Source organism: Acomys minous, assembly GCF_964271855.1.
Source record: "Acomys minous genome assembly, chromosome: 9".
Classification (NCBI taxonomy): domain Eukaryota; kingdom Metazoa; phylum Chordata; class Mammalia; order Rodentia; family Muridae; genus Acomys; species Acomys minous.
Genome location: NC_140490.1, coordinates 34,277,378 through 34,294,019, shown reverse-complemented (window position 1 = coordinate 34,294,019; position 16,642 = coordinate 34,277,378). Strand labels below are relative to the sequence as shown.

At 41.7% G+C, this 16,642-nt stretch overlaps 1 protein-coding gene across 4 annotated transcripts in view; it reads right to left on the bottom strand.

The window, feature by feature from the left end:
* Positions 1–16,642, bottom strand: part of CFAP20DC (CFAP20 domain containing) — a 260,697-nt gene that overhangs the window by 8,315 nt on the left and 235,740 nt on the right. For all 4 annotated transcript variants that reach the window (XM_084794501.1, XM_084794503.1, XM_084794502.1 and 1 more), the window contains one exon: positions 5,207–5,301. In XM_084794501.1, the coding sequence (XP_084650627.1) occupies positions 5,207–5,301 (95 nt within the window). The remainder of the gene's footprint in view (positions 1–5,206; positions 5,302–16,642) is intronic.

The window sequence follows — 16,642 nt, the reverse complement described above, 5'->3', positions numbered from 1 at the left end:
GGCCTTGGTGGGGGAAAAAAAATAGACACCAAGTTGGGTGGGAAGGGAAGTGGGGAGGTGAATCTGGGAGGAGTTGTGGGAGGGAAGTGAATAAGGCCAGAGCTCATTGTATAAAAGTCTCAAAAAACTTAGAAACAAAACAAAAGAATATTACTGCCTCCAAGACAGATAGTATGTTCGCAGTTCTGGAATTGAAAATAAAGTCAATTAGAGTTTAAGAAAGAGACAGGGGTTTTGTTCTACAGCCTGGGCTGGGTGCTGTGAGCACAGGAGTGCCAGCAGCTACCACATCTGTAATAAGCCTTGCATTGTAAATACATCCTAAGGAAGCCCACAGGCTTGCTCAAATTGCCCCATGTCTCCCATGGAGCACACACTCATCTGCTTATTACGACTATGTCCTGGACGCCGCTGTAGGCACCAGGTACCACAGATGCTCAGTGAAGCAGAGCTCTCGGACCCACTATTAGGCGTGAAGTCATTATGTAGCTGTAAGCAGAGTTACTAAGAAAGGATACTTCTGTGGATGGAGAGCAGACAGCCAGATAACCATCCGTGCATCTGCTTGTCTGTCTATAAGGAGTGGTGAGAATTCTGTGAGTTCTTTACTAGCAACTTAGATGATGGATTAAAAAAAAAAAAAGCATTTGCTGCCCATTTGTACCTAGTGGGAGACTGACGCCTGAACAGTCTGTGTGACACTGTCATACAGAACGTGCAGGAGTGTTATTTTTATGAGACGCTGACAGTACCGAGAACCCCTTGGAAGGCCTTTCTTACTCCAAGTTTTTGTGAACTGCGGAGAGGTCTACAGGCTGAAGAGAGAGGTGATTATTATTCCATGTTGGAGCTGGTAGGTATGAATAATTTAAGGGTCATATCTGTAAAGGAACAAATGTCAAAAACAAATTGACAACCATTCTTCCAGCAAAGTACGGTTCATTTTCAAAAGGTCAGCTCAGTAGTTTTTTTTTTTTTTTCCTTTTGAGTAAGTTCTGAAATCTTCACTTCTCATTTTACATTTCACACAGGCTCCGGGAAAACACTTTTTCAGTAAGTGTTAAGGGCACTTGTGCTTGTGGTAATTGATATTCCACAAGCATGTTACAGCCCAGGAGAAACTAGGAAGAGCCTATCAGCTCTCCTTCAGCTGGTGGCAGGGTCAGAACAGAACTCTGTAAGCACACCACCATTTCTGCCAGGTGCACGGCTCACTTAAGGTGGCGTTTCCTTTCACTCAGCCTCCCACCGAATAAGGCAGGGCCTCCTTGGGTTGCAGGCCAGATGTAACTCCTGCGTCTCCTTTTGAACAGCTTGGTAAGTTTTCTAGAACTACACATTAGTCAGGTCATCATACTGTCCCCTGCTGGAGGCGCATTCCTAAGTCCTGCTCTGGGCACGGTGGCTTCTCCTTCATCGAAAAAGATGAGGTGGTCCAGGGCACTGCTGCACAGCCCCGGAGAACTTGCGGAAGACGGGGTGATCGCAGTACCCACGCTTTGTACTCTAACGTTTAGAGGCTACTGTGAGAATCAAGTACAGGTGAAGGCCCGGAACACAGAAAGACAGATCACTCGTTAGTTGTTATTTTTGTCCTAGAAGTGTCAAGATGGATGATCCCTTTTCTCTGTGGTTCCAACTTGAAAAACCAAGACAAAACAAAGCAAAACCCAAGACAAGATAAAACAAAACGTACTTATAAACTATACAGCGGTTCAGCAGACAGATGCTGAGGTGGCTGAAGCCCCATCTTAGCTTGCGCTCCACCTGGGAATTTGACCTCTGTGTTAGTAATTTACCTGGTAAGGCAAACAACAGGCTGAACTTATCCAGTTTGTGACTGATTCGTCAGAGTCCCAGGGTAGGACTTTAAGACACTCATCCTCCTCTGACCTCTTTTATATGCTGGGATTTTATATGAGATCCTTTTTGAAGTGAGCTCTCGCTGTTTAAAATAAAGTGTAAAGGCCACTACTTCATGTTTGAATTTCAGGAATCTTCCAGATGTATAAAACCCAGGGATGAGGAAGGAAACTCTGGCTCAAGTTTCTGTGAACTGCTCTATTGAGAATTTGGAAAACCTGATCCATGCCGGAGACTACTCAGGGACGTGTGTCCTCGAGTTAGCAACTGGTCATCTCTTACATACTGAAGCTACTTGGGAATAAAAAGAAGAAGATAAATAAGCAAAATGAGAGAGAGAGAGAGAGAGAGAGAGAGAGAGAGAGAGAGAGAGAGAGAGAGAGAGATGGTGACTGGAGCACTGACTGTCCCCATGAGACTCTGGGCAGGGCAGAAAGTGGCAGGTTACATATAGAGACCCCCGGCTGTAGAGGTCCCAGCCTTGCCCTGGATCTCCTCAACTGTGGCTAGCCATTTTGAACAGGCAGGGGGTGGGAGAGCAGGCACGGGAAGGGTAGCCAGAAGTCTCATTCTCTTTGTTCTCTCTCATTAAAAACACAGTGATTTAGTCCTGTCTCCTTTTTCTGACAGACCGGAAACTCTCGATAGAAAGAAAAAATAATTTATATTTGCCTCATGATGGTGCTAAGAGGGCTAAATACAATGACTCAGCACACGTAAGTGGTCAGTGAATGGCAGCAGCAGAAGCCCAGGATGAGTTCCAAATGGCTGCTGATATTAACTAGAGACTTGAGCATTATTTTCTTTGAGAAATATTTTATAGGATCAAATGGAAACCCTATCTCAGTGTACCAGCTAAGCACAGAAGGTGCGAGGCTGCCTAAAATCTCGCCATTTACCACGGAGAAATTAAGCAAATAGCCAACAGTAGTTTTGATGGTGTTAATTAAGCACAAACCACCTGCACACATTGCAGAAGGAGACTGTGAACAAACAGGAAGCGTTAGCTCCTGGAGGTATTGCGTGTGAGCTCCCGGAGAGAAGGGAGGTGGACAGAGATGAACCGGAGGGCGGCAGGCAGCCCTGCATGCTCTTGACTGGCTAACCCTGGCCCGGTGTGCTGTTACAACTCCCTGAATTTGGGACCTTTGTCCTCAGTGGAAGTTCAGTTGACTTTCAACATTATATAGCTCCCACTGCCAGCACGGGCGGTGCCATGGCGACTGGAAGACACCCTTCCAGCCACTTATCACTAATACATATATCCAGAGCCTTTGCTCAAGGACCACACTTCCTGTGGTTTATTTAGGACACTTAACATAACGTATTATTTGTTCCCTCACAGCAAGGTCTCCTCCTGACAGCCCAGACTCTATTTTTCTGTCATAAGTAATTATAAATGTACGCCTCTAAAAAGATTCCCAATTTGAGGGGCACAATCTAGTTCAGACAGTAAATCACAGAGACATCTCCATCCCTTGGGCAGCCGCAGAGTGCAAGGCAGATGTATGAGCTCTCACACTGAATTCTCCACATCTGAAGAAAAAAAACGGATGCTCCATTTTCTCCCTGGGGCAACTGGGCAGCGGGGGACAGGGGGGACCTGCCACTTTTGGTGGAACAATTTATATTAGTTTCACTTAAAAAAAAAACCTTTAGATACAGTGTTCTTCCATCTTCAAAAGTCAACTCAAAAAATTGTCTCAGCCCTATCAGAGGTCATTTGTCACCACAATTATGTACTCGAATGGATCTGAGTTTCCTCCCAGCCCTGCCATCCTAATCATTGTTTCCACCAGAGATTCTTATTTGTTTCTTCATTTTGAGACAGTCTCGTGTAGAACAGGCTGATCTGAAACCAGCTGAGGATGACCTGGGACTCCTGGTTCTGTGCTTTAAGAGCGCCATGATTACAAGCGTGTTTCCACACTCGGTTCTGTATGCACTAAGCAGGCATTTTGACAAATGGCTTTCATCTCTAGCCCAGAGTTCCTCTTCCGCCCATCCCTGACATGCAGGCTCCCTGTCCCAACTAAAACCCAGCGGCTCATCTTCATGACTTCGCCACCAAAGTGAACACCAAGGGGATTTTCATCTGGTTTCTCAGCAGTGTTTGCACTGTTTGAATTTCAGGAATCTTCCAGATGTATAAAACCCAGGGATGAGGTAGGTATGTCATGGACTCATTTTAGTGAAAGGGCTGCATCTCTGCATTAAGGACAGTGTGCACACGCAGTCACTTCACAATGGGATCACACAGGGATATAGAGAAATGTGTGTGTGTGTGTGTGTGTGTGTGAATGTCATAGAGTGTGATAATTTATGCAAGCCAAGATGGCACAGCTCCATCACTTCATGTGTCTCCTGATCGAATCAAGAAGTTAGCGCACAGGAGCTGTATGAGGCTGCTGGAGCAGCACGGCAGGCTGTTTTACAGTAAACATCCCTTAGTAGGTAGGAGAACATTTTAAAACTACGATTAAAAGTATAGTACAGCAAGTACATGAGCCAGTGACAGTTTATTATCATGCATTGTGTACCATGTGTGATTGTACGTACTATACATTTTTGTTTGTTCATTTGTTTTTGAGACAGGGTTTCTCTGTCCTAGAACTGCTCTGTAGACCAGATGGTTTTGAACTCACAGAGATCCCCCTGCCTCTGCCTCCTGAGCACTGGGATTAAAGGTGTGCTCTACCACTGCCCAGCCTGCATGTGCTATGCTTTTAAGCCCTGCAGGTTGTTTACACTAGTAACCCACAAGCACATAGGTAATATGTCCTGCTATGATGGCTGAATGACAAGACATCAAGAAGTAGAAATTTCCTAGTTCTATTATAATCTTCTTGGACAGGTGTCAGATGTGTGAGGTCCAGTCTTGACCAGGATACCACACAGTGCATAGCCTTATCCCAGTGTTGCAAGAGGCTGGGGCTGCTTTACTATGCTTATCAGCTGCTGGTATTTGGCAGTCACTGCTATCAGTGCTTCAAATACCGCACCTCACTGAGTCTTTACAAGGAAGTAGCATGTGGGGCTGAGCAGGCACTAGAGAGGTGGCAACTAAAACTCAGTGGTCACTGCGGGAAGTGGGACAGTTGGAAATCAGATGAAGCTGATGTAGACATCAACTGTGGGCTGCCCTGGGGTGAGCCTTCAGAGCGCAGAGAGTGCGTCTGTAACCTACTTAGTAAAAGGCGAGGCACAGTTGAGCTAGCTCAGTGTGCATGCGCAAGCCTGTGTGGTCAGTATGAAAGCAGAGGCGGCTGAGAGTGACTGATTTTTCTCTGTCTGTGGCAAGTGACCTTTACCTTTTTATTCACAGCATTTCTTGCACTCTTACCTTGCACACTCAAACTTGCAGAGGGCTCCAGAGGCTGCTCCACCGGCTGCTGACTGGGAGGGACGATTGGTGGGCTCAGCATGTTCAACCAGTCTCTAAAGAGGAAAGAAAGGGAGTGAGCAACACAGGTGCAACCCACACATCGACCTGGTGCTCTCCCTGGTGCTCTTCACTTCTCTGGGGCTTACAAAGGAACACTTTATCTTCCCTCATGTTCAGTAAGAAAAATGCTGAGAAGTTAATACTGAATGTTGTGAAGAGGTTAATCACGAGTTGATCACTCAATGAGTTGCTTGATTAAAACAGCAACCTAAATGATAACTATTTCTCTTCATATCAGTTGGCTATCCCAAAATTGTGCATATAAATAACATCATACAGACTAAATAGGTTATATTTAGGAACACACACACACACACACACACACACACACACACACACACACACACACACACACAATGTATGCATGTAACAACAATTAATGAAGAAAAAAGGCCATGCATTCGGAAGGGAGAAAGGAGAGGTTATGTGGAAGGGATTGGAGGTAGGTAGGGAAGGGGGAAAATAAGTCTTATACTATAATCTCAAAAATAAAAGAGAGAAATAATGATAAAAAGAAATATGCTATTATTGCCATGAAAATGTAGTATATTTACTTTTAAACAAATTTATTTTTGGGTATATGATGTACATGTGGAGGTCAAAGGGCAACTTGTGGGAGTCAGTTCTCTTCTTCCCCACATGTGTCTCAGAGATCAAACACAAATCCTCAGGCTTGGTGGCACAGAGACATGTTACTTTCCTGTATAAACATTTTCCCCATAAGGAAATTATTTCAGCAAATCACGCAAAATACAGCAGAGATGATGCTCTTTCTGGTCTGGGGTGAGAAAGCTTGATGCACTATGTGTGATGTGATCTGGATGACGGTGTTCTCCACATGAGTTGAGCAGAAGTCAGCCTGAGGTCTAGTGTGGGGCCACCTTCACTGCCCCCCTCCTCTCTCATAGTCTCCTGTAGACTGTGCTAGATACCTGGGTGGCACAGGTCAAATGCTTCTCATCCCTAAACCTGCTCCTAAGCTGCCGAGGTAGAGGGGACCAGGCAGGGGAATGGAAAGGATTTTCCAATGTGAATCCTATTTGTTGCATGGATATTAGCAACTATACTGTTTACCCCTTTCTTCTAAACAGGACCATGACCTTAAAAAAAAAAACAATTAATTAATTTATTCACTTTACATACAAAATCATAGTCCCTCCCTCCTCTCCTCTAGGTCTCTCACTCCCTCTTCCCCCTACCCCCCATCCCTAACCCCTCAGGAAAGGGGAGAACCCCCAACCTACTCCAGCGTATCAAGTTACATCACGACTGAGCACATCCTCTTCCTCAGTGTTCTGGCAAGGGAGCTCCACCAGGGGGAAGTGATCAAAAAGCAGGCCATAGTGTCCATGTCAGAGACACAGCTCCCACTCCCCTTACTAGGGGACCCACATGAAGACCAAGCTGCCCATCGGGTACATCTGTGTAGAGGGCCTACATCCAGCCCATGCATGGTCCTTGATTGGTGCTTTAGTCTTCATATGCTCCCCTGGTCCTAGGTTAGTGGGCTCTGTTGGTCTTCCTGTAGAGTTCCTGTCCCGTCCAGGTGCTTCTGTCCTTCCCCCTACTCTTCCACAAGGCTCCCAGTGCTCCAGTCAATATGTGGGTGTGACTCTCAGTATCTGTTTCAATCCATTGCTGGCTGGAAGCTCTGAAAGGACAGCTATGCTCAGGTCTGCAACCGTAGCGGAGTGTGGTTAATAGTGTCAGAGCCTGGCTCTCTCCTTTGGTGTGGGTTGCAGGTTGGGTCAGGCATGAGTTTGATATTCCTTCAGTCTCTGCTCTAGCTGTACATGTTGTAGGCAGGGTGAATTTTGGGTTGAAGTTTTGGTGGGTAGGTTGGTGTTCCCCTCCCTCCACTGGGTGTCCTGTCTGGTTAGAAGGCGGCCTCTGCACTCTCCACGATCCTACTAGGGATATCAGCTAGAGTCACCCCTGTTTCCTTCCAGCAGCGTATCCTGTCATATCACTCCGGCTTATCTCAGAGATGCCCCCACTCAGGGTTTCTCTTCTCTCTGCAGCCTCTCTGTCTTCCTGCTCCTGCTTCTCCTACATTTGACCCCTAAACTCATCTCCCTCAGCACTCCCTGTCCTCTCCTATTCCCTGTCTCCAACCACTTCTACTATATTCTATTTCCCCCTCTGAGTGAGGTTCAAACATCCTCCTTTGGGCCCTCCTTGTCACTTAGCTTCTTTGGGCCAGTGAATTGTAGTATACTATCCTGCACTATATGCTTAATATCCACTTATAAGTGAGCACGTACCATATGGGCCTGGGTTACCTCACTCGGGATGATCTTTTCTAGTTCCATCCATTTGCTTGGAAATTTCATGATTTCCTTGCTTTTAATAGCTGAGTAGTATTCCATTATGTAAATGTACCACTGTTTCTTTATCCATTCTTTGGTTATTTTCTGTTTCTGGCTAGGACAAATAAAGCTGCTATGAACATAGTTGAGTAACTGTTCTTGTTGAATGGTGATCTTTTGCGTATATGCCCAGGAGTGGTATAGCTGGGTCTTGAGGTAGAGCTATTATTCTGAGAAACCTCCAGATTTATTTCCAAAGTGGTTGTACAAGTTTGCACTCCCATCAGCAATGGAGCAGTGTTCCCCTTTCTCCACATCCTTGCCAGCATGTGCTGTCACTTGAGTTTTAATCTTAGCCATTCTGAGAGGTGTAAGATGGAATCTCAGAGTTGTTTTGATTTGCATTTCCCTGATGACTAAGGATGTTGAGCATTTCTTTAAGTGCTTCTCAGCCATTTGAGAATCTTCTCTTGTTCAGCTCTGTACCACATTTTTAATTGAATTATTTGGTTTGTTGGTGTTTAATTTCTTGAGTTCTTTATATATTTTGGATATTAGCCCTTTGTCAGATATAGGGTTGGTGAAAGTCTTCTCCCAGTCTGTAAGCTGCTGTTTTGTTCTGTTGACAGTGTCCTTTGCTTTACAGAAGCTTTTCAGTTTCACGATGTCCCATTTATTAATTGTTGGTCTTAGAGTCTGAGCTGTTGGTATTTTGTTCAGGAAGTTGTCTCCTGTGCTAATGAGTTCAAGGTTGATTCCCACTTTCTCTTCTAAAAGATTTAGTGTTTCTGGTTTTTTTATTGAGGTCTTTGATCCACTTTGACTTGACTTTTGTGCAGTGTGATGAATATGGATCTATTTGCATTTTTCTACATGTAGACATGCAGTTAGACTAGTACCACTTGTTGAAGATGTTTTCTTTTTCCGTTGTGTGGTTTTGGCTTCTTTGTCAAAAATCAAGTGTCCATAGGTATGTGGATTTATTCCTGGGTTTTTGATTTGATTCTGTTGATCAATTAGTCTATTTCTACGCCAATACTATTGTAATTTTTATTACTGTTGCTCTATAGTATAGCTTGAGATCTGGGATGGAGATTCCCCAGGAAGATCTTTTATTGTACAGGACTGTTTTAGATATTCTGGGCTTTTTATTTTTCCATATGAAGTTGAGAATTGTTCTTTCAAGGTCTGTTAAGAATTGTTTTGGTATTTTGAGGGGAACTGCATTGCATCTATAGATTGCTTTTTGGTAAGATGGCCATTTTTACTACATTAATCCTACTGATCCATGAGCATGGGAGATCTTTCCATCTTCTGATTTCTTCAATTTCTTTTTTGAGAGACTTGAAAAATTTTCATACAAGTCTTTCACTTGCTTGGTTAGAGTTATACCAAAATAATTTATATCATTTGTGGCTATTGTGAAGGGTGTTATTTCCCTAATTTCTTTCTTAGCCCATTTGTCATTTGTATACAGGAAGGCTACTGAGTTTTTTGAGTTAATTTTGTATCAAGTCACTTTCCTGAAAGTGTTTATCAGCTGTAGCAGTTCTCTGATAGAATCTTGGGGGCGACTTATGAATATGCTCATATCATCTGTGAACAGGAATACTTTAACTTCTTGCTTTCTAGTTTGTATCCCCTTGATCTCCTTTAGTTGTCTTATGCTCTAGCTAGAATATTAGGTATTATATTGAAGAGATATGGAGAAAGTGGAAGCCTTGTCTTGTCACTGGCTTTAGTGGAATTGCTTTGAGTTTCTCTCCATTTAATTTGATGTTGGCTATAGGCTTGCTGTATATAGCCTTTATTATGCTTAGGTATGGGCCTTATATCCCTGATCTCTCCAAGACTTTTTATCATGAAGGGATGTTGGATATTGTCAAAGGCTTTTTCTGTATCTAATGTGATGATCATGTGATTTTTTCTCTCAGTTTATTTATATAGTGGATTACATTGATGGATTTTTATATATGAATCATTCCTGTATCCCTGAGATGAAGGCTACTTGATCATGGTGGATGAGGTATTTCATGTATTCCTGGATCCAGTTTGTGAGTATTTTATGGGGTATTTTTGCATGAATGTTCATAATGGAGATTGGTCTGAAATTCTTTCTTCATTAGGCCTTTGATATAGTTTGATACAAGGCTGACTGTGGCCTCATAGAATGAGTCTGGCAATATTCCTTCAGTTTCTATTTTGTGGAACAGTTTGAGGAGTAGCTCTTCTTTGAAAGTCTTGTAGAGTTCTTTGCTAATATCATCTGGCCCAGGGCCTTTTTTGGTTGGGAAACTCTTGAGGACTGCTTCTATTCCCTCAGGGGTTACAGGACTGTTTAAACTGTTTACCTGATCTTGATTTAACTTTGGTAAGTGAAATCTATCAAGAATATCATCCATTTCCTTTACATGTTTAATTTTGTGGCATACATGGTTTTGAAGTAAGACCTAATGATTCTTTGGATTTCCTCGGTGTCTCTGGTTATGTCCCTCTTTTTATTTCTGATTTTAATTTGGATACTGTCTCTGCTTTTTAGTTAGTTTGGATAAGGGTTTGTCTATCTTGTTGATTTTCTCAAAGAACCAGCTTTAAATTTTGTTGATTCTTTGAATTGTTCTCTGTTTCTACTTTATTGACTTCAGCCTTGAGTTTTTATTATTTCCAGCTAGCTGCCTACTCCTTTTGGGTGTGCTCGCTTCTTTTTTGTTCTAGAGCTTTTAGGTGTGCTTTTAAACTGCTAGTACGAGAATGCTCCTATTTCTTTATGAAGGCATGCCATGCTACAAACTTTCCCATTGGCACTGCTTTTATTTTGTCCCATAAGTTTGGGTATATTGCTCCTTCATTTTCTTTGAATTCTAGAAAGTCTTTAATCTCTTTCTTTATTTTTTCCCTGGCCCAGTGGTCATTGAGTAGAGAGTTGTTCAGTTTCCATGCATTTGTAGGTTTTCTCTTGTTTCTATTGTTGAGATCTAACTTTAATCCATAGTGGTCTGATGAGAAACTAGGAGTTATTTCAATCTTTTTGTATCTGCTGAGGTTTGTTTTGTGGCTAAGTATATGGGCAATTTTGGAGAGGGCTCCATGAGGTGCTGCTGAAGAGATGTGTATTCTTTTGTGTTTGGGTAAAATGGTCTGTAGATATCTGTTGGGTCCATTTGATTCATGATGTCTGTTAGTTTTATTATTTCTTCTTTTAGTTTCTGTCTCAATGATCTGTCCATTAGTGAGAGGGGAGTGTTGAAGTCTCCCATTATTAGTTTGTGGGGATAGATGTGTGATTTCATCTTTAGTAATTTTTTAAAAAATGAATTCTGCTGTATACAGGAAACACAAACACATCTTGTTTTCACATCCATTTTGTTAGTCTGTGTCTTTTTATTTGAGAGTTTAGTCCATTGTTGTTGAGAGATATTAACGACCAGTGATTGTTAATTCCTGTTATTTTGATGTTGGTAGTGATAATAGAATGTATGTGTATGGTGTGGGTATGCTTCACTTCTTTTGGTTTTTCTGATGTGGGGCAACTTATTTCCTTTGGTTCCCTGGGTATAGTTAGCCTCCTTGGGGTGGAGTTTTCCTTTGAACATCTTCTGTAGGACTTGATTTGTGGATAGATATTGTTTAAATTTGTTTTTGTCATGGTATATCAGGTTTTCTCCATCTATGGTGATTAAAAGTTTTATTGGTTATAGTAGTTGGGGCTCACATCTGTGGTCTCTTAGTGTGTCTGTAAGATATCTTGCCCAGGCTCTTCTGGCTTTTAAAGTCTCTGTTGAGAAGTCAGGTGTAATTCTGATAGGTCTGCATTTACATGTGACTTGTCCTTTTTCCATTTCAGCAATATTCTCTCTTTGTTCTGTACATTTAGTGTTTTGATTATTATGTGGTGAGAGGCTTTTCTTTTCTGTTCCAATCTATTTGGTGTTCTGTAAGGTTCTTGTATGTTTAATAGGCATCTCTTTTTTTAGGTTGGGAGGTTTTGTTTTTTTCTATGATTTTGTCGAAAATATTTTCTGGGCCATGGAGCTTGAAGTCTTCTCTTTCTACTATTCCTATTATTCTTATGTTTGGTCTTTTCATAGAGTCCCAGATTCCTTGGCTGTTTTGTGTCAGGAACTTTTTAGATTTAACATTTTCTTTGACTGATGTACTGGTTTCTTCAATTGTATCTTCTTCACCTAAGATTTTCTCTTCATTTCTTGTATTCTATTGGTGATGCTGTGTCTGTAGTTCCTGTTCTCTTCCCTAGGTTCTCCATCTCCAGGATTGCCTCAGTTTGTCTTTTTTTCATTGCTTCTATTTCTACTTTTTGGTCTTTACCAGTTTTATTTATTTCCTTCACTTGTTTAATTGTATTTTCCTGTATTTCCTTAAGGGATTTATTTATTTCCATCACTTGTTTGCCTGAGTTTTAAAAAATTTTTTAAAGGGATTTATTCATATCCTCTTTTAAGGCCTCTATCATTTTATAAGGTTGGATTTGAGGTTGTCTTCTTTTGCCTCAGCTGTGTCAGGGTGTCCAGAGCTTGCTGTAGTAGGATAGCTGGGCTCTGGTGATGCCATATTGTCTTGTCTCTTGTTGACTGTGTTCTTACACTGGTCTTTAGCCCTCTGGTTGTCCCTGGTGTTGGCTGTATGTTTCTGATGCTGACAGGATTCCTTGGGGATGGAGGCAGAGTCTTGGGTCCTGATGGTGGAGCTCAGTGAATAGCAGACTGCTCACTTCTGCTGGCTGGTGTTCCTGGAGGCATGTAGCCCTGGATGTCCCTTGGCCGGCTGTGTCCCAGATAGGCAGAAGAAAGGCTGGATTGGCTATTACCTGGATGTTCCTGGTGTCCCTCAGGCCTGGATGATCCTGGGGACAATAGGCCTCCTGTAGAAGGCATGTTATGGAGCTCTGGGGGCTGTGTCCTCTGGCACAGGAGAAAAGCTAGGCGGGCTTTTACTTGGTTCTTCCTGAGGCTGGCAGGCCTCCTCCAGGGGGAAGGTTACAGAACTTTGCTGGCTGTGCCCCAGATAAGCAGGAGAACGGCTGGGTGGGCTCTAACATGGCTGTTTCTGGGAAATCACAGGCATGGATGATCCTTGGTTCAGCAGGCCTCCTCCAGAGGGAAGGTTATGGAGCTGGCTGATCCTGGAGATCCGCAGGCCTAGATGATCCTGGGGCTGGCAGACCTTCTCCAGAGGGAAGGTTACAGAGCTCTGATGGCTGTGTTCCCCAGTAGGCAGGAGAAAGGCTGGGCATGCTCTTACCTGGTTCTTCCTGGCGACCCACAGGCTTCGATGATCTGGGGCCAGCAGGCCTCCTCTAGAGGGCCAGGATCATACTATCACATCATATTATCAATATCTAATATTTTCTCCCTCAATTTCTGTATTTCATACTTTCATCTACAGTGGGAAGCAGTTCTAACCAGAGGTAAAGCTCACCAGCTGTCAGGCCAGTGCCAGCTCCATGCTCCCTACAGTAAGAGCTTGGCCATATCACTTAATGCTGTTGAGCTGGACTTGTACAAAGGAGGTCTTTCTTTGAATGCTGGGCCAATGGCTTGATGCTATTCCTTCTCAGCTGTAGGTGTGGACAACATATGATTCTTTCTTAAGATTTCTGTTTTGTTTTTAAAACCATTTCATTACATTTACTTTTAATCAATTGGTGAGAGTTTTGCTTATAGAAATAAATGAACCCCATTTGGCACAGATCTGGGTATAGAGTCATCATTCTGTAAATTTTACTTGTGATACTCTGATCATGGAAGCCCATGCATGATCTGACGTACAATAGTAACCCAAGGTGGCCTTGCTGGAATTAAACCAGTAAGAGATGGCTTGAATGCTCACCAGAGCACTACATAGCTCAGCAGTTGCCTTACACAGCTGAGGTTTCCCTCTGCAAGCCACTCATTCTCCAAGTATACAATATTTTAACATAAAAATTACTCAGTTTCTACTTGTAATATTTTAAGAGACTTTCAATCACTGCTTACCGCAATCCCTAGATTATGGTTGCTGAATAAGTGAGGTGAACATGCTGTGTAATTGAATTTCATAATAACATATTGAGAACATCAGAAAGGATTTGTCACAGACATTCAAGCTAATGGGACATTTTCTGATAAGTATTTTTTATTTAGTCCCTTTAATTATAGCAGACCAAAATTTCTCTGAACTATAGAAAACCATGAGGTCATATACAAATTACCAGCCCAGGAACCTCATTTCTTAATAAGAGTTTTGAAAAACAGATGAGAAAAAAGGAGAAAAGAATGGTATCATTGGAAGACCCTCTTCTGTTTCTGACCAGGGGCTTTCCACCGTGTGGGGAGGGGTCTTATTCTTGGCTCGGAAATTCAGGCAATGTGAATGTTGGTCCTTGGTTGAATGTTGAGACAATGACGTGATGTTATTCCTTTCCTGCTGTAGATGTGGACAATGTATGGCTCTTTATTATTGGTTAAAAATATTTCATTACATTTATTATTAATCAATTGATCAGTCAACAGAAGTTGTAAACTACCCTTCATAGGCTAAGCCTATTTCACAGTCTAGATATGTATACTATGTAAACTAAGTTAACTATTTAGATTTTAAATGGTTAAATGGAATATTTCACGGCATCTAAAAATTATATGAACTTCTGCCAGGTGTGGTGTCATATTCCTCTAATCCCAGCACTTGAGGGGCAGAGGCAGGCAGAGCAGATTGCTGTGAGTTCAAGGCCAGCCTGGTTTACAAAGTGAGTCAGGACATCCAAGGCTACACAGAGAAACCCTGTCTCGAAAAACTATGTGTGTGTGTGTGTGTGTGTGTGTGTGTGTGTGTGTGTGTGTGTGTGTGTGTACATTTCAAAATGCAGTGTCTACAAATGGTTGGATTCTATGGCTACTTTTATCTATTATGACAGGTTTAAGTGTTCATTATCTGTTTATTTACCAGAAACTTTTGATGCTTCTCCCCTCTAACCAGAAACTCATCCCGCTTCTTACAACACTAATCCAGCCCCCGTGATCATTCTCATCTCCATCTTGTTTTTATTAGTAACGCCTTTCAGACAGTGATCAGCCTGCTCCTCAGGTACTCGGTTATAAACACACACAAAGTAGTTTCCAAAATGCTAACTAAAACAGTGAAAACAGAAGCAAAACAACACAAACAAACATTCCAGCCTATTACACAACTGCTCTTTAAAGCTTTATACGTAATTTTTTCCCCCTTTGTCAAAATATCATGCTCAAAATTTTCGTGGGTTAGCCTCTCCTGGCTCTGTTCAGTATGGTTGTATTATTCATGTGAAAAAAAAAAACTTTTTGCTCCTGATCATATTACATTTTTAGGATTTTCTCATCCATTTCCCCTAATTTATATTATTTTTTAAAATATCATTGAATAAGAAAGCATTAACAATTGAAAAATCAAAATGCACAGGAAAATACGTTCAGATAACGTCAGACTGCTCCACCCTTCTCTGTGGACTCTCTCTCTGGTTTATCCCCACCCACACTGTCAAGAGTAATGTTTTGCTTATAAAAGAATGCCTACACATACCTTTTCCCCTCCTAAAAAGTTTTGAGATTGTAATTTATTACTTTCATTTTGCTTTCCTCCAAACCCTCCCACACACCGCTTCCTACTTTCCATCAAGTTCATGGCCTTTTTTTTTGTTTTTAGCTGTTATTGCATGCATGTATGCATATGTACAAACACACATCTTCCTTTAAAAAGACTCCCTCTTCTTATGCAAAAGCAGCATGCTATAGTTACCCCTTTGTAGTCTTTTTTTAAAGCTTGTAATATACCCTGGAAACTTCCTTATGTGTACAGAGCTCTTCCTTAGGTGTATGCTACAGCTGCATAACACTTCATCATGTGGATTGACTGCCATTTATCTCAGCCCTGTCCTCCATTTGGGCATGTTTTCAGTAGTCGTAGCTACAGTGAGCACTGCAGTGAAAATCAGGCATTTCTCTCCAAGGTAAGTTCCTACAAGTGAGATTCTGGGAACAAAAGGCACGCTTGACGTATGAGGGTCAATCGCTAGATATTGACAGTTCCCTCAGCACCCATGTGCTCTCTCATCGCCATGTGCAAGAGTGACAGTTTTCCCCGAGCAAAAGCTACAAGGACACTGTCTTCAGCTTTTAAATTCTTTCCAGCCTGATCCATGAGAACTGCTCTCATCTGGTAGTTTTGATTTGTCTCAATTTTTAGTATAAATGAATTTGATTGCATTTTCATGTTTAAGGCCATTTAAGAAATATATACATGTGCATACATATATGCATGTAGTTGTATATAAATACATATATGCATTCTTTTTTCACATGCTTTCTTTGATATATATGAGTATATATATGTACATATATATATATATATATAATACTCCATACATTAATGTCTTTTTCATCTCGTATCACAGTTTCTCTATTTTTGTTTGGCTGTTTGTCTTTGCTTAGGTTTTCCCCCTATCTATGTAAATGTTTTTTTTTATTTTCATGTAGTCAAATGTATGAATAATTTTTTTAGAGTATTTACAATCATAGAAAACTTTCCCTTAAAACCACATCTTATAGATATTCATTCATATTTTTTCCAGTTATTAGTCTGGCTTCCATCTTTAAGCTTAGATTTCTGATCCATTTGGAGTTTATTCTAGCATATAGTGTGGGCCTGTTCTGGTGTAAGGCACATACAATGTTACTTTTCTCAATAACAAAGATTCTATTGACAATTCTTATTATTTTAACATTGATTTAGAGTACATGTGTGGTAGTTTGGATGAGATGCCCACATAGGCTATGACATTTAAATATTTGGTCTTCAGTTAGAGCACTTTCTGGGGAGGCTGAGGAGGTGTGGTCTTGCTGAAGGAAATATGTCCCTGAGGGAAGGATCGAGAGTTTAAAGTCTCTCACCAATTTTGAATTTCCTTCTTCTGCTTCCTGTTTGTGGGTTGAGATGTAAAGTCTTTCTCAGGGCTGTTCCAGTTGCCATGGCTGCCTGCTGCTACTCACAGTGAAGG